The sequence below is a fragment of the Salvia hispanica genome, chromosome 3 (assembly GCF_023119035.1).
Source record: "Salvia hispanica cultivar TCC Black 2014 chromosome 3, UniMelb_Shisp_WGS_1.0, whole genome shotgun sequence".
Lineage (NCBI taxonomy): Eukaryota > Viridiplantae > Streptophyta > Magnoliopsida > Lamiales > Lamiaceae > Salvia > Salvia hispanica.
Window position 1 is genome coordinate 48750417 of NC_062967.1, and position 26782 is coordinate 48777198.

The window sequence follows — 26782 nt, forward strand, 5'->3', positions numbered from 1 at the left end:
AAGAGAAGAATTTACTCTCTATCATCATCGAAACTCTGATTTATTTGTATAAGATTGCTTATTGTACTTCTAAGTCCTTGTAATTGAATACTTGACTCTTATTTTATGATGTCACTTGACTTGGCATTCGTGCGTATTCTTAAGTTCTACCCCTTTTTCATTCTCCGCTTCTTTAATCTCCCTTATTAGTCACGGTTTACCTGCATTTGCTATTCTTAACAAAATGCGGTCATGACAACTCATTTATCATTTATAGTTAAAATGAATCGGGACTCCTATTTGCGACGGACTAAAATAAAAAAACGAGATTACTATTCGTGGACGGACGGAGTACTCATAAATTAAATTTTAAAAATATTAGTAGTAACTTATCAGAGCAAACTAAGATAAATGTCGATGAAATTTTTAAAAAAGAATAAAAAATACTTATTTAAGTTTCTGGAAGTCTTTCCCAAATTGATTACAAATCACCTATGGAGTTCAACAAATAACATCGTTTAAGAAAACCAGAGCTTGAACCTTGAAGACAAACATGTGCTTGAAAACGAGAAAAAAAAAAAAAAGCCTCGAGAGCGCGATCCTTTGTAAGGTCCATAACTGAGATAGGAGGAATATATTTGGAGCTTAGATTTGTACTTGGAATTTTGATAATTAACTTGTATTGACCTTCAATTTGAATTTGAATTTAAGGATACGGTATACTCATGTTACGAATTTAAATTAGGAGTACTATGGAGTATTCATTTTACTTAATTCTTCGTTAACAGCTTATCTTCCTATGACTCTATGAGCTTATCACTTGACTTATACAATAATACAATTTCAGATACTCCGTTTATATTCGTGAGTTTATCACTTGAGTTTAGCATTGTTTCGCTTGAGTCCTTTGTTGATAAGTTATGCTTTGCTTGAGCCTTCACAACGGAGAAGAAAATTTTCGAAAGGCAAGTAAGTATTCCAACGCAAAAACCAACATTCAACTTTTCCATTAATCATGTTATTACATATGACAGCCTCTATAATCTTGAAAAAAAATACATTGATCACTAAATGCAACAAATACATAGAAACGAATCAAAGAATATAAACCAAACAAAACTACAAACCTATGTAGCATTAAATTATATCTCATGACTACCTCAAAGCAAATGATATCTGCAACGAATGAAAGAATGATCAATATCATTTTTCTACCTACAAAGAATCAATTGTATCTGTTTCTGTTTAAAAGAATGACTGACGACGACCACCACCACCATCAACGAGGCAACGACGACGATGAGCCTCCACCACCATTAACCGGAGCCCATGCTGACACTGCGTAAAGAGGCTGATCCGACCAGCTCAGGGTCAGTGACGCGGATGAGGACGAGGACGACCCTTGCTGCACTTCCACCCTATAATTGTGGTTAGAAGAGTACATCTTCAACATCATCTGCCCTTGAAGCAGCTCTCTTTCACTAACACCAACGCAACGAAACCCTCCTTGCTCCATTAGCTGCTGCCACTTGTCAAACTTCTCATGCCTCTCAAACCGTTGTCGCCCCTCACAACCTATGATGTTCCTTATCTCCCGCCCGAACATCTCTTCCATCTTCATCCTTGCCGGACTCTCCAAGGGGAGGCTCGAATCAATGGAGTCAAACACGGCCGAGTAGTACTTGAGTGAATTGAAAAGCCTCGCATCCAGAGTGGCCTCATTGTGTGCTGCTTCCTGCTCTGCCATTACAACCACTTGAGCATTGCTGCTTCTGATCAACCCCAAAAACTCTCTCAACGCGCTGCCTTCGTATAGCATCTTATGCAGCTGAAACACGCAGTTCGCCACCACTGTCTCCTTCTCCTTCACATGAAGCATCCAAAGCCTCACATCCTCTAGCCTATCAACCACTGGATGGAACTGAAAGGGGAGATTAAACGCCTCAGCAAAACCAGCTAGCCTATCCCCTGTCTCCATCAGCTCCTGCTTCGACTCACCAATGCCTGTGATCCTCACGTGGCTCGGTGGGCTTGCTCTAGAGGCCAAGCTCTGGAACAAACTAGGCCACTGTAGCCCTTGCTTGATGTCAAAATCAATGATGTGAACCCTGTCCTTCCCTTCCAACGCCCTCAGCAGGATCTCGTTGCAGGTAAAATGCACGAACTTGGTGATCGGGCTCACTTGATTTAAGACCCTCAATGCATCATCATCTACGTGCTCAAGCTCACGAGGAGGCGTGATGTGGAACACTTGAGGCCATAGCCTTGCAACGCGCAGGGCCAAGGCCTCGGTGAAGTAGGCGATGAGGCGGTGTAGAGGGGAGCCTTGTGGCGAGGCAAGCTCGCCTAGCCTAGCGAGGCAATGGCTGACTGCAGCAATGTTCTTGGATCCTATTTGCTCAACACAAGCCACAACTAAGTTGATCAACTCGACACACTCATGCTCCCTTTGGCTACTCCCATTGTGCCCCGCCACAACCTCGCTCGGATTGCGAGAAGACGAGCCATTGCCAGCAGCCTCACGCTCGACCGTGGGGTTACTACTGCCCAACCCAAGAGCTAGGCCATGACTACCCGAGGAAGTGCTCGAAGAACCCGAGGCTGAGACCTCCTTTTGAGGATGCACATCCTTAGACTTCCCTGTATCAGTAACCTCAGTAACAACAGAATCAAACCAAGGGATGCTAGACAACGGCGGGAGAGGAGGTGGGTCAAAGCACCCTCTTTCCCCTTCCTCCTCACCTGAGCATGAGACAGAGAAAGGCACCTGAGGTGCATTAGCATGGTACCAGAAATCTTCACTGCTCATAAACTGACCCGTTTCCTCTGCACATTTCCCATTGCCATTTTTCCTCTTCTTCACTCTGCCCATGTAAGTACTCCCTTCATCTGTAGCTGCATATCTCTTCTTACTCCTCCCCCAAAACTCACCCCCTCTCTCTGCTGCAACAGGAGGGAGCTTGATGTTCTGCCTCAGAGAACTCTTGGACTCATTACCCTTATCAACTGAAATCCCAACCTGCCTAACTGGCTGCCGCCGCGACGCCTCTTTCCGACCGAAGCTACATGGCAAATCCAACCTCTGTGTGCTCATGGCAGGGATATGGCAAGCTTGAAACTGTGCAGATGCTTCACTCCTCAATCTATGCCTTGGTGACAACAATGTAGAAGAACAACCAGCCAACATTCTTCACACCCTAAAACCCCCAAATAGTGTTGTTCCTTCACTTTTTTTTTTCCTTCTTCCTTCTCTAAAACTCCAAATGCACTCACCCTTTTCTATAAGAAATTTCCACTCCAGGTTCTCTATGATTCTGTACTTCCCAAACTATGTGACAATTTACACTTACAATTATATATGCCAAGAAATTGTATTATATGAGGAGAAATCAAGAAAAACGGAACAATTTGTGCTACAGTGAGTGTGTGTGAGTTTCAAGGAAATGAAAAAACCAAGAAAGAATGAAAGAAAATGGGAATCCGATGTCCAAACAAATGGAACAAACCTCTCCTCTCTCAGTGTGTGTGTGTGTGTCCTATATGAATGCTCAGAGATGCTTATATGATATGTGCAGCAAAGAATTTATGATGAACAAATTGAAAACAGCAACGCCACCAAATCAAAAAATCAAAGAATTTAACATTCAAACCTATCTAGAAAAAGAAAAATGACATTCGGATTCCTCGACATTCAAAGCTGAAAAATCATTCGCAAGAAACGCGATTTGCCATCAAAGCAAGCAAGAAAGCAGTAATGCAGCATTGCATTCGCATCTCCAATCAATTTTGCAGCTGAGAAACACAGAAAACGAATGATGATCAATACTTCCAAACACGGCCTTCAAACCGCCCATGCTAATTCTAATTCCCCCGCCCCCCAAAAGAAACCCCGCAATTTTCAAGAGGTCATAAATTCAATCAAGCATGACGAAAACAAACAAAAGGGTCATCATCTCTTGGCAGAAATCAAGAGCCCCACCACCCAAAAAGCTATAATGCCAAATGCAACTGAGCTTTTATATACTGAACTGTTCTACATAGCGGCGTTGGTTTTTTACCTTGGATTACAGTGAAGATCGGGGGGAGTGAGGGCGGGTTTTTGGGCGTTGGATGAAGATCTACGGTGGGAAAATGAGTGAGACTGAGGAATGTGACCGTTAAGATGTCGGTGAAATATGACCGTTGGAAGGGAAACTGCAGAGACGTGCGCCTCTCGCCCTCGCTTTCTGGGGACTTGACCGTTTGGGTATTTTTTAACTCTTTTATATTGTTTTGGAGTAGTACTATTTCTCTGTCATTGAATATAAACTCTATATTTTCGTAATGAGATTTTGTACAATATTTTTGTTAGTGAATGAAAAGTGAAAGTACGAACGATTCAAGAATAAAAATATTTTATTTTTAATAAAAGAGTGAACTACAAAAATAATTCATGGACTATGCGTTTATCTCGCCAATGAGCATGGACTTTAAAAATATCCCCAGACACCCCTGGACTAAGCGTTTATCTCGAAAATGGTCATTTTTCACTGTTTCGTGACGAAAATACCATTTTAGGGGGTTTAAGAGGGTTTGGGCAATTTGGTCTTTTTACATTTTAAATCTGATATTATTTCAGTTATGTACTAAATCTGATATTATTTCAAAATTATCATTCTTCTTCCCTTTTGCCATCTTCACTTTGTTTCTTTATATCAATATTAGATTTAATTTTATAAAATTAAATTTTAAATTTCAATTTTTAAATATCAATAAATTTTGTTAATTATTAAAATTACTATTAAATAGCAAATTAATAGTTTTAATCAATATTTGATAATGTCTAATATTTAATCAATAAATTACGACGACACCTTAGATTTAATCAATATTTAATAGTTTTAATCACAAATAGATCATATAACATGATTTATTCCAAAATAAATATGCATCTAATGTTTAGGAGAATTTGACTAAAAATATTATGAAGTTGACTAAATCGTGTTATATGATCTATTTATGATTAAAACTATTAAATATTGATTAAAACTAAGGCGTCGTCGTACCTTATTGATTAAATATTAGACACTATCAAATATTGATTAAAACTATTAATTTGTTATTTAATACTAATTTAATAATTTAAAAAAATTTATTGATATTTAAAAATCAAAATTTAAAATTTAATTTTATAAAATTAAATCTAATATTGAAATAAAGAAACAAAGTGAAGGATGCCAAAAGGGAAGAAGAATGATAATTTTGAAATAATATCAGATTTAGTACATAACTGAAATAATATCAGATTTAAAATGTAAAAAGACCAAATTGCCCAACCCCCCCCGAACTCCCCAAAGGGTATTTTCGTCACGAAACAGTGAAAAATGATCATTTTCGAGATAAACGCTTAGTCAAGGGTTGTCTGGGGATATTTTTAAAGTTCAGGGTTCATTGGCGAGATAAACGCATAGTTTAGGGATTATTTTTGTAGTTCACTCTTAATAAAATAAAGAGACTTTTATACTACTAATATAAGAGCATCCACAATAAGAATAAGCAGCTATAGGTCAGCCATAGGCCAACCACTCTCTCTCACTGCCACGTCAGCCAACACTAAAAATCCACCGTCACGTCAGCATTTTCTCAAATAGGCCAGCCATAGGCCAGCCGCAATAAAAATAATTAAAAAACAACTACATTTACAGAATTAAATTTACGATTAAATTAGTGAATTAAATTTACGAGACATATACGGGAAAATCCATTCATTTCATTAAAAAAAAGTACATTCATTTAAAAAAATAAATAAAAATTATCGTCGTGCAGTCTTCCGTGCCCACAACTCTTCAATTATATCTTTTTGGAGTTGAATATGAGCATCCACTTAGCGCATGTCGGCATATTCCTGGAGGCGGCCGACTTCATCGTGAGGTACCCCACGTCGTACGCTAGGGGTGGCCGTTCCGTGGCTTGGACCGGCTTCATCGTCATTGGCCCAACTAGTCAGTTGTACGCCTTCGTCTTCGACGATCATGTTGTGCGTGATAATGCAGGCGTACATTATATCAAAGCAACGCATTTGTCATCCCACAAACGTGTTGGACCCTTAATTGCCGCCCATCGAGACCGGAGCACACCAAATGCGCGCTCCACGTCCCCGCGCGCCGACTTCTCGCCGTTCCGCAAAGTAGGCCTTCTTGTCATCCGCCGCGTGCCTGATCGTCTTCACAAAGACAGGCCACCTAGGGTATATCCTATCCGCCAAGTAGTAGCCCATATCATGCCGGTTGCCGTTGGCCACAAATGAGACGGCCGGACCGATGCCCCGACACTTCTCGTTGAAGAGGGGCGACGAGTTGAGGACGTTGAGGTCGTTGTTCGACCCGGCTACCCCAAAGTACGCATGCCAGATCCACAGCCGATAATCAGCTACGGCCTCGAGGATCATCGTGGGATTCTTTCCCTTGTAGCCGGTCGTGTAGGCCCCTTTCCAGGCAGTTGGACAGTTCTTCCACTCCCAATGCATATAATCTATGCTGCCTAACATCCCGGGGAACCCATGCCGCTCCCCGTGCATCTGCATCAGATTCCCGACAATCTTGGGGGTAGGGCTTCGAAGGTACCGCTTCACCGAAAATTTGAATCACGCCCTGACAGAAAAACTTCAGACATTGCAGAGAAGTCGTCTCACCGATATGGAGGTACTCATCCCACATGTCTCGACGCGCCTCCGTAGGCCAACTGCCCGATTGCCGTCGTGCACTTTTGGATAGGGGTGTGGCCGGGTCTGCTAGCCGCATTGTGCCTGAAGTGGAAATAAAGATATCGACGCTCCAAAACGTCAACGATACGCATAAACAACTCCCGCGCATTCTAAAACGTCGCTCGAACATGGTTGCTTTGGAAACCGCAGGTCCGGAACGAAGTAGTCGTCATATAGCCGCCGATGTGCAGCTACGTGATTCCGATCAATCACGCTCGGCGGTGGACAACCGGTGGAGGGCGAGGTACCGCTTGCTGTTCGACCCTTCCCATGTACCGCTCTAGCCGGCGGTTCATGTAGGCCTCCATAGCCTCGTTCATCCGCCGTTCGTACTCCTCAGTATCCCCACTACTATCACCGCCACTACCACCATCTGCTACCACCCGCGCTACTAATCGCTCGATGTTGCTCTTGTACGTAAATTTAGAGAGAGAGAAAACTCGTTAAAACAAGTGGTGCAAATGAAAATGAAACTAAAATCGCGTATACATAGGTTTTCATATTTTTTTAAAAAAAAAACGAAAATTGGCACTGGCCGATCGGCACGCCACAATGGCGGCCAGCGCACGCGAATCGGCTAGCCCACGCCGATTTTCTCGCCGATTCTCGGCTGGCCAGTTGCAATGGTTCGGCTAGCCGACTGGCTAGCGACGCGAATCGGCTAGCCGCTATTGTGGATGCTCTAAGAGAAACTTTCCTTTCCGACTCTCAAAAGTAGATTTTTTTATTTTATTTTAGAGACCCATTATTCGATAATAAGACTTTATTATTTTTTATCTTTCTCTACTTTATCAATTATATATTAAAATTCATATTATTTTAAAATATTTTAATTTAAAAGACGGAAGAATATGCTACTATATATTTTATGAACAAACTAAAAAGAAAAATATAATACTTCTTATCAAATTTTTAATCATTTTACTCTTTATTTACACTACACAAAAAAAAAATTGGATAAGGACACTTTTAATGCTATTAAGAACTTTAATTTGTGTGTCTAATTACACCACCAACACTTCATAAAGTGTTTATTTAATGTCTATTTTTTGAAAGATTCTAATTGGGATAAATTCTGTGTGTTGAAAATAGTAAAATTAGACAAAGTTACTGAACGAGTAAGTTTGGAGTAAGTTTTCTCAGTGTTACCACTTACCATTAGTTGTCTCACCGTACTAATTGGTTTATTCAATTTTGTTTCTTTATTCTCCAACGCATGGCCAGATGTCTCGTTTTAAGGATTTTATATAACTATGTAAATTATTTTCACTTTGGTGCAACTTATATTTTCATGCTTTTATAGTAATAAATTAAGAAGTACATTGCGTTTTAAATTGATACATTGTTGTAAAAAATAGTGAGTTTTAACAGTATATCATATTTTTTGGAAAAAATTATTTATTTCTTTTATATCTACTAGTGTAATTTGGAAAGGCGTGAGGTCGTTAAGGGCATATAGCAATACGTAAGACAAAAAAAAATACTCGTACTATAATATTTATAACTAATATTTGTGCATGATGGAAATAATATGTTTGTGTGATGGAAATAATGATGTAATATGAGGTTGCACTTTAAAAATATCACATTTCAAGCTTACGACTTACAACCAATATAGGCCATTCAATTTTGGGGACGGATGCCTGCTAATATTCCACATCACTATCAATTTTCTATTTGAGATTGAACTATAAAAATGGTCCCTGGATTATGAGATTATCTTATAAATGGTCCCTGGATTTTAAATATCACCAGCAGTCCCTAGACTAAGGGTTAATACCAAAAACGATCCTTTTGCATTATTTCGAGATGAAAATGCCTTTTTGAAGGGTTTTGGGGGTTGGACAATTTGGTCTTTTTACACTTTTAACATTTTAAATATGATATTATTTACGTACTAACTTTGATATTATTTCAAAATTATCATTCTTCTTCCCTGTTGTCATCTTTCACTTTGTTTCTTTATTTCAATATTAGATTTAATTTTACAAAATTAAAATTTAAATTTCAATTTTTAAATATCAATAAATTTTTTTATTATAAAAATGATTAAATAACAAAAATTAATAGCATAATCAATATTTGATAGTGGCTAATATTTAATCAATAAGATATGACAACACCTTAGTTTTAATCAATATTTAATAGCTTTAAACATAAATAGATCATATAACACGATTTATTCTGAAATAAATATGCATCTAATCTAAGACTAATATAATTTTCGTATATTAATTTGAAAACAATCAAAATTACTAGAAAATTTCAACAAAAATACTCCTACATAAAAATTTTAGTCAACTTCATAATATTCTATCACAAACAATTATAACAACCGAACGGAAGCTGAATAGAATAGCTCTTATTTTTCCATCATGATTAATATTATTTTTTTGTACTTCTTCAATTCAGTTGAATATTATATTAAATAACAAAAATTAATAGTTTTAATCAATATTTATAGTGTCCATGAATTAATAGTTTTAATTAAAAAATTTATTGATATTTAAAAATCAAAATTTAAAATATAATTTTATAAATTAAATATAATATTTGAAATAAAGAAACAAAGTGAAGGATGACAAAAGGGAAGAAGAATGATAATTTTGAAATAATATCATATATAGTACTCCCTCCGTCCCAGAGAAGTTGGCACACTTTTCTTTTTAGTTTGTCCCACAAAAGATGTCACATTTCCCTTTTTGGAAAAAGTTCTCTCTCACATGAATATAAAAATTATATTTTCTCTCTCCATTTAACACACAAAACAAAACCTCCTAAAATCCCGTGCCATTTTCAAAGTATGCCAACTTTTCTGGGACGGAGGGAGTACATAACTGAAATAATATCAGATTTAAAATGTTAAAAGTGTAAAAAGATCAAAATACTCAAACCCCCCAAAACTCCTCAAAAGGGCATTTTCGTCTCAAAACAGTGCAAAAGGACCATTTTTGATATTAACCCTTAGTCCAGAGACTGCTGGTGATATTTTTAAAGTTCAGGGACCATTTTTTATAGAACCTCATAGTCCAGTGAAATTTTTTGTAGTTGACTCTTTATTTGAAATTCATATTTGAAATCAAAAAGGTTATTATTGAGAGTTACTATTTATTCGGTTATGGTAAATTCCTAAACTGTCGATAATGGAGGTGTAAAACATGGTAAGTTATAATATTCCTTTTTGTATGGTTGATTGCAAAGATTTAATTATATTTTACGGCCGGAGAAGATTTTCCCAATCTTCGATTATCGTCTCAACAAAAAACTTATTTACATAGATTATTTCTAAAGATGTTTCGCATATTCACACCACCGTAGTTCTATTTTTTATATATTGTGGAAAATTCGAACTGTGAATCTCGATTTCCATCCAAAAAATCGCGTCAATGGAATTAGAGAATTCGTCAGTTTGTGTTGTGCATCAATATATTTCTGCTTTGCAACTTCTGGACAGAAATCTGCCACATTTTTCATGAAAAATGCTATATTATGCACAACAATATATGTGTCGCGATATTCAACATATACCATACGGAATGCAATATAGCATACTGCATCATATATGTGCATTACTTTTACTGAACCTTTATTTCTTCAAAAAAAGACCTTGTTTTGAAGCTTCAAATTTCAATGCATTGAATGCACGATTAATTGCACATTCAAAAAAAGTTAAGCAAAAGGAAAAAGAAATTAAGCAAAGCATACAACTTTATACGTCAAAAAGACATCTATGCCGAATTTTAAACAAATTAAGCACACTGAAGAAGAAATTAAGCAACGCTAACACACTTAAGCAAAAAAACCAAAGTGGTGTATTCCAAAACATTTGCAGCTAGTTTAGAATTCTAACATTAGCTGTTCAAAACAAAATGTACTATCACAAAATGGCTACATCAATAAAAAATTTAAAAACTTGTTAAAACACAACACATCTAGCTACACGAGGTGAACTACAATCAGTCTCAACAGTAACTATAGCCTAGTCTACAATGAGTTGTAGACAACCTTTCGGGAAGCCAAGTGTGTGACATGGACATCGTTGGCATCAATATGCAAGCTATGGTTTCCAGATAGTGTGATGCTGCTACTCGCAACCTGAAGATTGGCCAATATCCAGTACGCAAGTGTGCCATGTAGGTCGTTAAATGAGAACTGCAGCAGTGGCCCGAATCGCATTTCTCGGACAAGAACTCTCTGTAAAAGTAATGCACATTCTGAACCACATTAAGCAAATTCGGAACCAAATTAAGCACATTCTGAACCAAATTAAGCAAAACTAATAGTAATATCCAAAAAATTGCAATACGCAACGGTTAAACCATATTAAACACATTAAATGATTAATTAAGCACAATAGTAATTGAATAATTATGCATTTTGGTTGTTCACAATCGCAATAACTAAGCTAAAGTTTAAACATATAAGCAAGTCAAAAGGAAAAATTAAGCAACATATTAAGCATTATCAAATATAATTTCGTCTATAGCAAACTCAATGCATCCATCTAAAGAAACAAAATATTTAACAGACAAAGAGTACTGAACACAAACTTATGCGCGCAAATTGATTCCCTTTAAATAAAACCACCGATGAGCAGAAAGAGGAAATTCATCAAATTCTCAAACGCATAAAGTTGACCACAATAAGCAAGTTTAATCCTCCTAATAGTGACATTAAAGGTGAACTAAGCATATTTTACCTAAAGCTCGAGCAAGAGCAAAACAAATTATGCTAAAAATGAGACATCTTTCACAATAAACGAGTCTCAAATAGTAGAATTCAGTCAGAAAAGCATCGATCGTGCAAATAATCAGTCGCAAGAAGCAGATACAATATAGACAAATTGCATAAACCCTACAATTTACAGAAGATTACCATCAACCAAGAATTCAAAAAGCGTGAACGTCGTGATGTTTACCTTTTCGTGATGTTTACTAACAAATAAACGGCAGGAATTTACCTTTTCATGATGTTTCACCGGCGTCGGCCTCTGGAAGGGTTCGAAATTCAGTTATAAAAAACGCGACTTCGTTCTCGCCGATGATGTGAGAATCTGATGCATGCATTGCTGAAGGGGGACGTGTGATCGCATGCATCTTGATTATAGGAGTACGTGGAAAATAAGTGAAGAGAATAATAGGTACAAGGAGCATCCGAGCTGGCATTCTAGAAGGACGTGTGGGCCTGAAAAGTGAGGGAGGCGTGTGCTGAGAAGGAGTAAGGCGTGTGCTGTGATGAAAGGTGACGGCGTTGATCGTTATGGACGGAGAGAGGATGGGGAGCAGACGGCAAGATGATCTATAAATAGAGGGGACCACCGTTTTGTTAAGCATGCTAGCTGTGTGATTGTTATTGGCCTAAGGATTATGATCCAAGGGATTTAGCTTTCGTCTTCCATTTGTATCGTTGTTAATTTCTGAGTTCTTATTAATATACTGCTCATTCCCCTTAAATTCTCAAGTTACGTACATTTACTCGCATTACTCTGTTTTCTGGGTGTGAGTGCGTGTGTTCTTACGGCGGAGTTAGCTCATACCTTATCAAGTGGTATCCAGAGCTGTCGGTCTCCGGACATGGCTACGCCAAGCACGAGATCTGTGACGGAAGCGGAGAGGAAGCTGATGGACGTGGTGGATAGGAGGGTGACCGAGGTGGTGCATGAGGTGATGGATCGCTTGATTGAACGGCAGGACAAGTTGGATGGCCAGTTCGCGGAGATGATGCAGGCATTCACGGTGATGAGCAGCCAGTTCCGGAAGCTGCCGTTGAAGGCGGAGGAAGGAGAGGGGCCGGGTGGTATGGGAAAGGAGGATCCACAGGAGGAGTGGGGAAGATCAACCCGCTACGAGTTTCCCAAATTCGACGGCGACGGATTCGAGGGGTGGCTGATGCGTGCGGAGTTCTTTTTTGAGGTGGCGAAAGTGCCGGAGAAGGGAAGAGTTCGTGTAGCGGCGATCCACATGGAGGGCAAAGCCTTGCAATGGCATAGGGGGTTTATGAATTTGCAGGGTGAGGCGGCGTATACCAACTGGGAGTGTTACGTGTCTGCGTTGGGAGCTCGTTTCGATGCACAAGCCTACGCAGATCCGCTGGCTGATCTGAGAAATTTGAGGCAATCGGGATCACTCCAAGACTATATGGAGGCGTTCGACGAGCTGTATCCACGTACCGGTATTCGAGAAGATCAGGCCTTAAGTTTCTTTTTATCCGGACTGATTGATGAGCTGCAGATGCCCGTTCGAATGTTCAAACCGGCGCGGCTGGCAGAGGCGTTCTCCTTAGCCAAACTTCAGGAACTCACGGTGCGAGCATTGGGAGGAAAGTCGAGGGTGAGCTCGATTGGGGGACCATCGGGAGCTGCGACATACTCTGGTACTAAGTCACTGGCAGTGACGCCCACGACTTCAAAATAGGGAGGGTTTTCTGGAAATTCGGCACCACGAGAACAGGGTCGTGGAGGGAGTATGCGGCCCCGTTTAACCCCAAAAGAGATGGACGAGAAGAGGGCGAAAGGGTTGTGTTATTGGTGCCCGGAGAAATTCACTTCTAATCATGTATGCTCTAGGAGAGGGGCGTTTGTAATGCAGATGGCAGGGGAGGTGGAGATTGAAGAGAAAGAGGAGCCGTTCGTTGAGGAACCAGAGGAGGTGCCAAGTCTGGAGGAAATACAACTCTCTCTCCATGCTATGTGGGGGACGAAGGCGCCACAGATCATGCGCATTCGGGGAGCAAGTCGTGGAAAATCCTTGAAGGTGTTGGTCGATACCGGGAGCACTCATAATTTCTTGAGCTCTCGGATGTCAGAAAAACTTCAATGCGAAACCGAGGAAGTCCCTCCCAAGGCTGTAGAGGTGGCGAATGGTCAGGTGTTGAGGTGTAATCGCAGGTGCGTGGAGTTTTCATGGGAGATGCAGGGGACACGGTTTGCGACGGAGGTTTTTATCATTGGGCTTGAGACTTACGATTTGATTTTAGGAGTTCAATGGTTGGCAACTTTGGGTCGCATATGGTGGGATTTTAGTGACATGAGTATGGTCTTTATGCTGGGCGGTGTGGAGGTGCGATTGACAGGGGAAAAGGGGACTACTCCGGAAAATCAATTACAGTGTTTGCAGGTGTGGAGTGAGCAAATGTTAGAGGAGGAGGAGGTTAAGATCAGTAAGATAATGACTGCGGTTGAAGGGGAAAAGATGTCCTGTTTCAGTGTAAGTCAGGAGGATCTTTGGCCGGCTTTAAGCGATGTCTTGCTGGAGTTTAAGGAAGTTTTTGAGGAGCCCCAAGGCCTGCCACCTCAACGGGAACATGATCATCGTATCACCCTCAGAACTGGAGCTGAGGCAGTAAATATAAGGCCCTACAGATACGCGAGTCAACAAAAGGATGCAATTGAAGCTATGATAGCAGAGATGCTGCAGACAGGAGTGATCCGCCCTAGCCAAAGCCCGTTCGCAAGTCCCATTGTCCTAGTAAAGAAGAAGGACGAAACGTGGCGTATGTGTGTGGACTACCGCGCCCTCAATGCTATCACCATCAAGGATAAGTACCCGATTCCGGTGATTGAGGAACTCTTGGAAGAATTAGGATCAGCGGCTTGTTTCTCCAAGATCGACCTCCGATCCGGCTACTGGCAGGTCCGTATGGCTCCAGAGGACATTCACAAGACGGCCTTCAAATCTCACGCAGGTCATTACGAGTTTCTAGTCATGCCATTCGGATTGACAAACGCCCCGGCCACGTTTCAAAATCTTATGAATTCGGTGTTTCGCGAATTTTTGAGGAAGTTTGTCTTGGTCTTCTTTGATGACATATTGGTGTATAGTGACAGCCGAGAGGAACATGTGCAGCACCTAAGGCTTGTGCTGGAACTGATGAGGAAGCACAACCTTCTAGCTAAACGCTCCAAGTGTTCGTTCGGGTGTAGTGAGGTGGAGTACCTCGGCCATGTGATCTCCAAGGCAGGGGTGGCTACTGATCAAGGAAAGATTGAAGCGGTTTTGGCATGGCCTCAGCCTCGTACCGTGAAACATGTGCGTAGTTTCCTCGGTCTAACAGGGTACTATAGACGTTTTGTGCAGGGGTACAGTGTGATAGCTAGACCGTTGATCGATGTTGTCAAGGGCAGTGAGTTCAAGTGGACTCCAACGGCTCAGGAAGCCTTTGAGAGGCTCAAGGTGGCTCTAACCACAGCCCCTGTTTTGGCATTACCCGATTTTTCACGTGATTTTATAGTTGAAACTGACGCCTCCGGAGTAGGGATTGGGGCTGTCCTTATGCAAGAGAAACACCCCATTGCGTATATTAGCAAGGTGTTGTCTCCAAGGTATCAAGCTCTCTCGGTTTATGAGAAGGAGTTATTGGCCATATTGCTCGCGGTGAAGAAATGGTGCCATTACCTCCAATGTCGGAAGTTCGTGATTCTAACTGACCATCATAGTCTTAAGTATCTTTTGGAGCAGAGGTTAACCACCCCCACGCAGCAGGCATGGATGACGAAACTTATGCAGTTTGACTATGAGATCTGTTACAAAAGGGGAGCTGAAAACTCTGCGGCTGATGCATTATCTCGGGTACCAGAAACAGAGTTGTATGCGCTCACATCTTACGTTATTCCCCTCGAGCTCGTTGCAAAGGTTCGTGCCTCGTGGTCTAGGGACGCTCAGGTTATGCAGGTCATCGAGGACAAAAAGAAGGATCCCACATCTCATCCTAAATTCGAGTGGCGGAAGAATGAACTGAGGAGGTCGGGAAGGTTAGTAGTGGGAAATGACTTGGAGCTAAGGGCTCAAGTACTTTCTTTGTTTCATGCGTCAGCAATAGGAGGGCATTCTGGAGGGTTAGCCACTTACAAACGCCTTTCCTCGCTGCTCTATTGGCCGAAGATGTTGAGGGACGTGCGAGAATTTGTGAGGGTATGTGTAGTATGTCAGAAATATAAGTCGGGAAACTCTCCTCCGTCCGGACTGCTCCAACCATTGCCGATACCAACGGCATTGTTCACTGATTTGACAATGGATTTCATCGAAGCCTTACCTACTTCGCAAGGGAAAAATGCAATATTGGTGGTTGTGGATCGTATGAGCAAATACGCCCACTTCATGGCTCTAGCTCATCCTTTTTCGGCCAAGCAAGTCGCTGATGTCTTTCTAAACTCTGTTTTTAAGCTTCATGGGATGCCGATCAGAATAATCAGTGACAGAGGGTCTATTTTTGTGGGCGCCTTTTGGAAGGACTTCTTTGGACTATTGGGCATTGAGTTACTCTACTCAACGGCCTATCATCCCGAGACCGACGGGCAGTCGGAAGTGGTTAATAGGTGTTTGCAGTGCTACCTTCGTTGTATGATTGGAGAGAGGCCTCATTCGTGGGTACATTGGCTTGGGCTGGCAGAATTCTGGTACAACACATCGTATCACTCCTCGATTCGGATGACGCCATTTGAGGCGTTGTATGGGTTTCCTCCGCCTCTCCACGTTCCATATCTACCTGGAGATTCGCGGGTGGAGGCGGTTGATGTTGCGCTGAGGGATAGGGAGGAAATGATCGTTGTACTCAAACGAAACTTGCACAAGGCAGCGGATCGAATGAAAAGAGAGGCGGACAAACACAGGGTGGACAAGGAGTTTGAGGTGGGAGAATGGGTCTGGTTGAAATTAAGGGCTTATAGACAGAAATCAATTAAGGGGAACCATCAGAAGTTTGAGCCTAAATTCTACGGGCCATATCAAGTTTTGGAGAGGATAGGAAAGGTAGCCTACAAACTGCAGCTGCCGGATACTGCCACCATCCATAACGTCTTCCACGTGTCTTTATTGAAGGAGGCGGCGCCACCTGCAGGTCCCAGCTCCGACCTCCCGCCAGCATCTCAGATTCAGGAGAGCGTTCCGCAGGCAATACTTGAGCGCAAAATGGTTAAGCGTCGTAATCATGCAGCTACAAAGTGGCTCATCCATTGGGTCGGTCATTCTCCGGCGGACGCCTCGTGGGAATTTGCCGATGATATCAAGCTCGCTTCCCTTGGTTCCTTGAGGACAAGGAACCTTAAAGGGTGGATTATTGATGCATGCATTGCTAAAGGGGGACGTGTGATCGCATGCATCTTGATTATAGGAGTACGTGGAAAATAAGTGAAGAGAATAATAGGTACAAGGAGCATCCGAGCTGGCATTCTAGAAGGACGTGTGGGCCTGAAAAGTGAGGGAGGCGTGTGCTGAGAAGGAGTAAGGCGTGTGCTATGATGAAAGGTGACGGCGTTGATCGTTATGGACGGAGAGAGGATGGGGAGCAGACGGCAAGATGATCTATAAATAGAGGGGACCACCGTTTTGTTAAGCATGCTAGCTGTGTGATTGTTATTGGCCTAAGGATTATGATCCAAGGGATTTAGCTTTCGTCTTCCATTTGTATCGTTGTTAATTTCTAAGTTCTTATTAATATACTGCTCATTCCCCTTAAATTCTCAAGTTACGTACATTTACTCGCATTACTCTGTTTTCTGGGTGTGAGTGCGTGTGTTCTTACGGCGGAGTTAGCTCATACCTTATCAGAATCGGCGGATTTAAGCTAGGGTTTTTGCAGAGAGAAGAGGTTTTTGGATGAATTTGAGAGAGAGTTGAAAGATTGGAATTGAAATGAATATGGGTGATCGTGTACGGAGTGATTGCTTAATCCAGCGCCTTCTATTTCAGATGAGTAGGTGTGATTTATGAACTAACCAAATTAACCTTCTATGCAACAAAAAGACTCTCGCATGCAACCCAGTTGATGAAATCAACACCACACATCTCTACATCTAACGACTCTTTTAAGCAGGATATTATAACTCTAAGGGCCCGTTTAATAACAAAGGTGGGATGATATGTAAAATAAGATAACGAATGTGAGCTTCGTATATATTCTTATTTTTTATTATCTTGATTTTTTATTAGATAATACATGAAATGACATATATATCCTTATTTTGAAATGCTTATATATTTACTTTTTTGGTCATATTCTAATGTTAATAGCACTTTAATCTAAAATCAAGACCAAATCGTCACTCTTAGATTTTAAAATGAGTGAATGAAATTAAATCTTACGAATCTCAATAAATAGTAGACAAAATATCAACAAAAGGGTAATATCGTCATTATGTTATCATATGATAATTTTCGTGAATGTTTTTGTATATCAACATAGTGTATTACAAATATAAAAAATATGACATAAGAATGTCAACTTAGTATAAGAAAATATCAACACATATTTATTGAGATTTTTACATGGTTTTATTGAGATTTTTAAATAATTTTATTGAGATTTTTTGATGTATTTGTTGATAAAAATCTGGTTATCAACATTTACGAAAACTAAAATAAAAAATATCAAATTTCATCATCCGAACGACGTTGGAACATATGCAATTGAGTTCTCGTTGGAATCCTGATAAAATTATCTTTAATTTAAATCGGGAGAGTTACGTAAATTTAAAATTTTAAGATGATTTTAATGAGAGGGAATTGACATTAATACCCTCTACTTTTTCATACTATGGGTTTATGGGTTTATCTCGCTCATAGTCCCTGGACTTTAAAAATATCGCCAGTAGTCCCTGGACTAAGGGTTTATCTCGAAATTGGTCCTTTTGGCTTTTTTTTGGTACGAAAATGCCCCTTTGAGGGGTTTTGGGGGGTTTGGGCAATTTGGTCTTTTTACACTTTTAACATTTTAAATATGATATTATTTCGAGTTATGTACTAAATTTGATATTATTTCAAAATTATCATTCTTCTTCCCTTTTGTCATCCTTCACTTTGTTTCTTTATTTCAATATTAGATTTAATTTCACAAAATTTTAAATTTTAATTTTTAAATATCAATAAATTTTTTTAATTACAAAAATTATTAAATAAAAAAAATTAATAGTCATAATCAATATTTGAAAGTGTATAATATTTAATCAATATGAGAACGACTTAGTTTTAATCAATATTTAATAGCTTTAATCATAAATATATCATATAACACGATTTATTCTGAAATAAATATGCATCTAATGTAAGACTAATATAATTTTTGTTTATTAATTTGAAAACAATCAAAATTTACTAGTAATTTTCAACAAAAATACTCCTATATAAAATTTTTAGTAGGATCAAATTTTTAGTCAACTTCATAATATTCAATCACAAGCAATTATAACAACCGAACGGGGCTAAATAGAATAGCTCTTATTTTTCCATCATGATTAATATTATTTGTGTGTGCTTCTTCAATTCAGTTGAATATTATATTAAATAACAAAATTTAATAGTTTTAATCAATATTTATAGTGTCCATGAATTAATAATTTAATTAAAAATTTTATTGATATTTAAAAATCAAAATTGAAAATTTAAATTTATAAAATTAAATATAATATTGAAATAAAAAAAACAAAGTGAAGGATGACAAAATGGAAGAAGAATGATAATTTTGAAATAATATCAAATTTAGTATATAACTGAAATAATATCAGATTTAAAATGTTAAAACTGTAAAAAGACCAAATTGCCCAAAACCCTCAAAACCCCCCAAAAGGACATTTTCGTACCAAAAAAGCCAAAAAAACCAATTTCGAAATAAACCCTTAGTCTAAGGACTAATGGCGATATTTTTAAAGTCCAGGGACTATGGGCGAGATAAACCCATAGTCCAGGGACCATTTTTGAAGTTCACTCTATTACTTATTAGTGGGGCAAGTCTTCACGTAAATAATTACCAACACATCAAAGAATAAAAATATAAAATAATACCCACCTTCGTCGAAGAACAAAGCTACCTCCCAAAAATTGAGAATCCAGAATAAAAAAAAACACGGCAGATGTTATATCTTCAACTAGTTCAAGCAATTTTTTTTAAAAAATCAAATATGCTCAAATTAATCAAATCATCATCACTGCCTTGGAGAATCAAAGAGAAGAATCGGTTGAACCATTTGAACGGAAAAAATCAGATGGAAAAATTGGTCAACCACGATAGAAACTCATGCCATGAATCTGCGTGGCCAGCGATGCGTCGATGGTTGTGCTCCGACGGAGGCTGCGGAATGAAATATAATCCAGAAATTGAAGGGCCACCGAAATCGTTAACATTACCGTCGTGGTTAACGCCGTCACAGGAGTATCTGGACATCGTCGTGACAGAGGAATGGGGTAATCTTGCCGGTGGTAAGAACTTAATCGACTAGAAGAGGGAGAATCGTGGGAGGAGGGGATCAATCTGTGGGAGAGGGAGGGTAGCATCGGAAATCCCGAGAGTATAGTTACATAACCCACCAATTTTGTGGGTTACATAAATGAGCATAAGAGCATCTCCAATGGCGGACGTCCGGTCGAACTTCTGCTACGGGCGACCGGGACGTCCGCCATTGGAACAAAATAAGTCGGACACGGACGTCCCGTTAGGACACCGGACGTCCTCAGATATCCTGGCGACGGGCGGACGGACGTCCGCCATTGTGGCGTGGCAGAAGGTGTTTTTGGGAAGTCCTAGTGGATGTTCGAATGGGACATCCGTGCACTGGAGATGCTCTAACAAGGTATTTATGGCCGGGCCGAGACATGCCTTTCTGTTTTACTAGGCTTTGAGTTAAGCTTTTCTTTAATACCAAACACTTTGAAATGTATAGAAACAAATCTATATCTAGGCATTGCATGCTTATCAAATAGGCCCTAAGTGTGTACGGAGTGTATTGGTCCTCTATAATATGATTAGTGAAATTCAAAATTATTTGGTAATTGGTTGCACTAACTCATACCATTCTTTTGCATTGTTTCTATTTTTTTATAGATAAGACTGAACTACGAAATGGTCCATAGATTATGGATTTATCTCTCGTCCATAGTCCCTTGACTTTAAAAATATCGCTAGACATCCTTGGACTAAGGATTTATCTCAAATTTGGTCCTTTTGCTATTTTTTAATATGAAAAATACCCTTTTGAGCATTTGGGCAATTTGGTCTTTTTACACTTTTAAGATTTTAAATATGATATTATTTCAATGATGTACTAAATCCGATATTATTTCATAATTATCATTTTTTCCCTTTTGTCATCCTTCACTTTGTTTCTTTATTTCAATATTACATTTAATTTTATAAAATTAAATTTTAAATTTTAATTTTTAAATATCAATAAATTTTTATTAGTTATTAAATAAAAAAAACTAATAGTTTTAATCAATATTTGATAATGTCCAATATTTAATCAATAAGGTATGCCGACGCCAACTTAGTTTTAATCAATATTTAATAGTTTTAATCATAAATAGATCATATAACACGATTTGTTCTGAAATAAATATGCATCTAAGGTAAGACTAATATAATTTTCGTTTGTTTATTTGAAAACAATCAAAACTACCTAGAAAATTTCAACAAAAATACTAATATATAAAATTTTTAGTAGTATCAAATTTTTAGTCAACTTCATAATATTTAATTACAAGCAATTATAACAATCGAACGAAGGCTAAATAGAATAGCTCTTATTTTTTCATAATGATTAATATTATTTTTCTGTGCTTCTTCAATTCAGCTGAATATTATATTAAATAACAAAAATTAATAGTTTTAATCAATATTTATAGTGTCCATGAATTAATAGTTTTAACTAAACAAATTTATTGATATTTAAAAATCTAAATTTAAAATTTAATTTTATAAAATTAAATCTAATATTGAAATAAAGAAACAAAGTAAAAGATGAGAAAAGGGAAGAAGAACGATAAAATTGAAATAATATTAGATATAGTACATCACTGAAATAATATCAGATTTAAAATATTAAAAGTGTAAAAAGACCAAATTGCCCAAATGCTCAAAAGAATATTTTCGTATAAAAAAATAGCAAAATGACCAAATTTGAGATAAACCCATAGTCCAAGGATGTCTTGCGATATTTTTAAAGTCCAAAGACTTATGAGCGAGATAAACCCATAGTCCAATGTCCAGTTCACTCCATAGATAATAAATAGCTTATCTTATTACAGCATCCAATGCAACACATAAGTATGATAAAATAGTTGACGACGAAGGTGTCGATGAGAACGCACCAATTATCAATTTGACTAGATAAAAGACACAAATTGATCTTTGATGCATTATCTACACATGTATGAAAAAAAAAAGACTTTGTTATTTTATAATGGAAGTTTTGTTACATCATATTTTGACATGATATATCATATTATGTGACTCAAATGAATATAATGCGAGAAATGATACTTATATTTTGGTGTCTCGTTTGAACGCCCACAATTATAATTATGTTAATTTGTCCTAATCTTTTTTATTTAATTCTTTAAAAGCTGCTATATTCTTTATTCTAAAGAAAATATAGAAGCCTCACTTTTATTTTTCTCGATATTGTCAATTCTTTCGACACTGATATATTACTTTACTAAACAATCACTTATCTATCCCTAATTTTCATCACCGTTCTTGTCAATTCTTTCGACACTGATATATTACTTTACTAAACAATCACTTATCTATCCCTAATTTTCATCACCGTTCTTCTAATTCATTTATCTCTCTCATGTAAATCCTACTGCAAATACTATAATTACTTTTGACAACACCGACCTAAAAGTCCACAGTTATTAAATTCTTGACTTCGCATTTGAACACGGATTCTGTAATTTTGGAAGGTGCAATCTATGACTAATGTCATGCTATTTGCTTATAGGCTTATAGACTTTCATATTTTATCTATTAGCATCACTCCATGTTTCTTCATTATTGATAGGCTTTAGTACCTATAATTACTGAAATATTCGCCTGATAATATCCTAAGAGGTAAAATCAGAAATTTATACTAACAATAAATATAAACTGCACAATAAATAAGGATATCGAGAGGCAAGTAATTAATCTACAAGGTAAAACAATCAAGTATTCAAATGAAGAAACCAACATAGAACTTGTTCATTAATCAAATAACTCATGCTAATAATACATTATGACAGCTTCAATAATCTTGAAAGAAAATACATCGATCACTAAACTCAACAGACACAGAAAAGAATCAAAGAATATAAACCAAAAGACAACTACAAACCTATTTATGAAATTATAGTATATCTCTTGGCTACCTCAAAACAAATGATATCTGCAACAAATGAAAGAATGATCAATACCACTTCTCTACCTACAAAGAATAGATCGTATCTATTTCTGTTCAAAATAATGACTGATGGCAACGACCACCATCAACGAGGCAACAACGACGACGAGCCTCCACCACCATTAACCGGAGCCCACGCTGACACAGCGTAAAGAGGCTGATCCGACCAGCTCAGGGTCAGAGACAAGGACGAGGACGACCCTTGCTGCACTTCCACCCTATAATTGTGGTTAGAAGAGTACATCTTCAACATCATCTGCCCTTGAAGCAGCTCTCTTTCACTAACTCCAACGCAACGAAACCCTCCTTGCTCCATCAGCTGCTGCCACTTGTCAAACTTCTCGTGCCTCTCAAACCGTTGTCGCCCCTCACAACCTATGATGTTCCTTATCTCCCGCCCGAACATCTCTTCCATCTTCATCCTTGCCGGACTCTCCAAGGGGAGGCTCGAATCAATGGAGTCAAACACGGCCGAGTAGTACTTGAGTGAATTGAAAAGCCTCGCATCCAAAGTTGCCTCATTGTGTGCTGCTTCCTGCTCTGCCATTACAACCACTTGAGCATTGCTGCTTCTGATCAACCCCAAAAACTCTCTCAACGCGCTGCCTTCGTATAGCATCTTATGCAGCTGAAACACGCAGTTCGCCACCACTGTCTCCTTCTCCTTCACATGAAGCATCCAAAGCCTCACATCCTCTAGCCTATCAACCACTGGATGGAACTGAAAGGGGAGATTAAACGCCTCAGCAAAACCGGCTAGCCTATCCCCTGTCTCCATCAGCTCCTGCTTCGACTCACCAATGCCTGTGATCCTCACGTGGCTCGGAGGGCTTGCTCTAGAAGCCAAGCTCTGGAACAAACTAGGCCACTGTAGCCCTTGCTTGATGTCAAAATCAATGATGTGAACCCTGTCCTTCCCTTCCAACGCCCTCAGCAGGATCTCATTGCAAGTAAAATGCACGAATTTGGTGATCGGGCTCACTTGATTTAAGACCCTCAACGCATCATCATCTACGTGCTCAAGCTCACGAGGAGGCGTGATGTGGAACACTTGAGGCCATAGCCTTGCAACGCGCAGGGCCAAGGCCTCGGTGAAGTAGGCGATGAGGCGGTGTAGAGGGGATCCTCGCGGGGAGGCAAGCTCGCCGAGCCTAGCAAGGCAATGGCTGACTGCAGCAATGTTCTTGGAGCCTATTTGCTCAACACAAGCCACAACTAAGTTGATCAACTCGACACACTCATGCTCCCTTTGGCTACTCCCATTGTGCCCCGCCACAACCTCGCTCGGATTGCGAGAAGACGAGCCATTGCCAGCGGCCTCACGCTCGAGCGTGGGGTTACTACTGCCCAACCCAAGAGCCAGGCTGTGACTACCCGATGAAGTGCTCGAAGAACCCGAGGCTGAGACCTCCCTGTGAGGATGCACATCCTTAGACATCCCTGAATCAGTAACCTCAGTCACAACAGAATCAAACCAAGGGATGTTCGACAAAGGCGGGAGAGGAGGCGGGTCGAAGCACCCCCTCTCGTCTCTCTCCTCACCTGAGCATGAGAGAGAGAAAGGCACCTGAGGTGTAGCAACATGTAACCAGTAATCATCACTGCTCATAAACTGACCTGATTCTTCCACAGATTCCCCATTGCCACTTTTCCTCTTCTTCACTCTGCCCATGTAAGTACTCCCTTCATCTGTAGCTGCATATCTCTTCTTACTCCTCCCCCAAAACTCACCCCCTCTCTCTGCTGCAACAGGAGGGAGCTTGATGTTCTGCCTCAGAGAACTCTTGGACTCAATACCCTTATCAACTGAAATCCCAACCTGCCTAACTGGCTGTGGCCGTGACGCTTCTTTCCGCCCGAAGCTACATGGCAAATCCAACCTCTGTGTGCTCATGGCAGGGATATGGCAAGCTTGAAACTGTGCAGATGCTTCACTCCTCAATCTATGCCTTGGTGACAACAATGTAGAAGAACAACCAGCCAACATTCTTCACACCCTAAAACCTCCAGTTCCTTTGCTTTTTTCCTTTCTCCCTTGTCTAAACTCCTAATACACTCACCCTTTTTATCAGAAATTTCCTCTCTATGTTTCTCTATGATCCTATACTTCCCAAACTATGAGAAAAATTTACATTCACTATTTTATATGCCAAGAGAATTGTATTATATGAGGAGAAATCAAGAGAAACAGAACAATGTGTGCTATAGTGAGTGTGTGTGAGTTTCAAGGAAATTTAAAAAAAACCAAGAAAGAAGGAAAAAATGGGAATCCGATGTCTAAACAAATCGTGTCAGTGTGTGTGTTTATAAATGCCTTATATGTCCTATATGAATGCTGAAAGATGATTAAATGATATGTGCAGCAAAGAATCGAAAGAATTTTTGATAAACAAATAGAAAAACAACCAAATCAAAGAATCAAAGAATTCAACATTCAATCCTATCTAGGAAAAGAAAAGAAAAATAAGAATCGGATTCCTCGACATTCAAAGCTGAAAACTCATTCGCATGAAACGCGATTTTCCATGAGACCAAGCAAGAAAGCAGTAACGCAGCATTCGCATCTCCAATCAATTTTGCAGCTGAGAAACACAGAGAACGAATGATGATCAATGCTTCCAAACACGGCCTTCAAACCGCCCATGCCAATTTCAATTCAACCCGCCCCCCCTCAAACGAAACCCCGCAATTTTCAGGAAGTCATAAATAAATTGAATCAAGCATGAAAGAAAAGAAACAAAAGGGTCATCATGTCTTGGCAGAAATCAATGGTTTATCAAGACCCCACCCACTACCCAAAAAGCCATAAAGCCAATCGCAACTGAGCTTTTATATACTCAACTATTCAACTCAGCTGCGTTTACCTTGGATCCACGGTGGGAAATGGGTGAGAAATGTGACCGTTAAGATGTCGGTGAAATATGACCGTTGAAAATGTTTTTGGGGGGAAGTCAGGTGGTGTCACACGTGCGCCCTCTCTCACTCGCTTTTTGGGAACTTGACCGTTCAGATTTCGGGGGGAGGATCTGACCTGTGCACCAAATACGGCAGCGTTTCATTGCCAATTCTTCTTTTTTTATTGAATAAATCATCTTTTCCCATTATTATCATATACTACTACTTTTATTGTTTAAAATCTGCTTCTCAAATATTCTTCAAGTAAGTTATAAAGTTCTTATAAAAATTTAGTTGCAACTTCTTTTATTTCTTTTCTTATTTTTCTTATCACCTTTTTCCCCATTGTTTCATTTTATTGCACAGACATCAATAATCGACTACAATAATAAATTGGTGCAACTATTCTTCCTATAAATGATCAATTGGATAAAGAATATTATGCTCATCACCGCATGTTTTTTTCCTTCTAATTTTGCAGCTTATTAGTATAACACTATCTTTTAAATTATAATCACTCAAAATTTTAAATTGATTATTTAGGATTAGATATTTTATTCTGAATTGTATTTATATAAATGTAGACATTTAAAGGTATTCATTTATAAAGTTTGAACTTTCCCAATTATTTTACAAGTAAATAAAGGTACAGTAAAGTTCGAATTTTAATTAATTTTTGGGCGCGACACCTAATTTTATTCCCATGACATAATAACCTTATTGAGGGAATAAATAAGTAAAGAAACAAAAAAAATAGAAAACTAAATGAAAAAAGACAGCGAACAGTGACCAACCTATACAATAAAAATGAAATTGAAGATGAATTGGCAATGAAACGCTGCCGTATTTGGTGCACAGCAGCCTCTGCTGTGGTTGAGACATAGCAGAGGATCTTCTCCTAGATTTCGTCCTTTTTATACTCTTGTTCTCTTTTTTATTTATGTAATTCTTGATTGATTTGGCACTCCCACGGTTAAATATGTTATTATTAACTGTTTTTTCTTGTCTCACCTTACTAA

The 26782-nt window shown here is 38.9% G+C and overlaps 2 protein-coding genes across 2 annotated transcripts; both read right to left on the reverse strand.

Moving 5' to 3' along the window:
* Positions 1-965: 965 nt before the first annotated feature.
* On the reverse strand, positions 966-24930 carry LOC125213404 (scarecrow-like protein 28). The gene is made up of 2 exons (XM_048113930.1): positions 24846-24930; positions 966-3156 (listed from the first exon to the last, which is right to left on the reverse strand). Exons 1-2 carry the CDS (start codon positions 24853-24855, stop codon positions 1259-1261), a joined length of 1908 nt encoding a protein of 635 aa, XP_047969887.1. The 5' UTR covers positions 24856-24930; the 3' UTR covers positions 966-1258.
* On the reverse strand, positions 22646-24855 carry LOC125213407 (scarecrow-like protein 28). Its single transcript, XM_048113931.1, has one exon. It carries the CDS (start codon positions 24853-24855, stop codon positions 22954-22956), a length of 1902 nt encoding a protein of 633 aa, XP_047969888.1. The 3' UTR covers positions 22646-22953.
* Positions 24931-26782: the final 1852 nt, after the last annotated feature.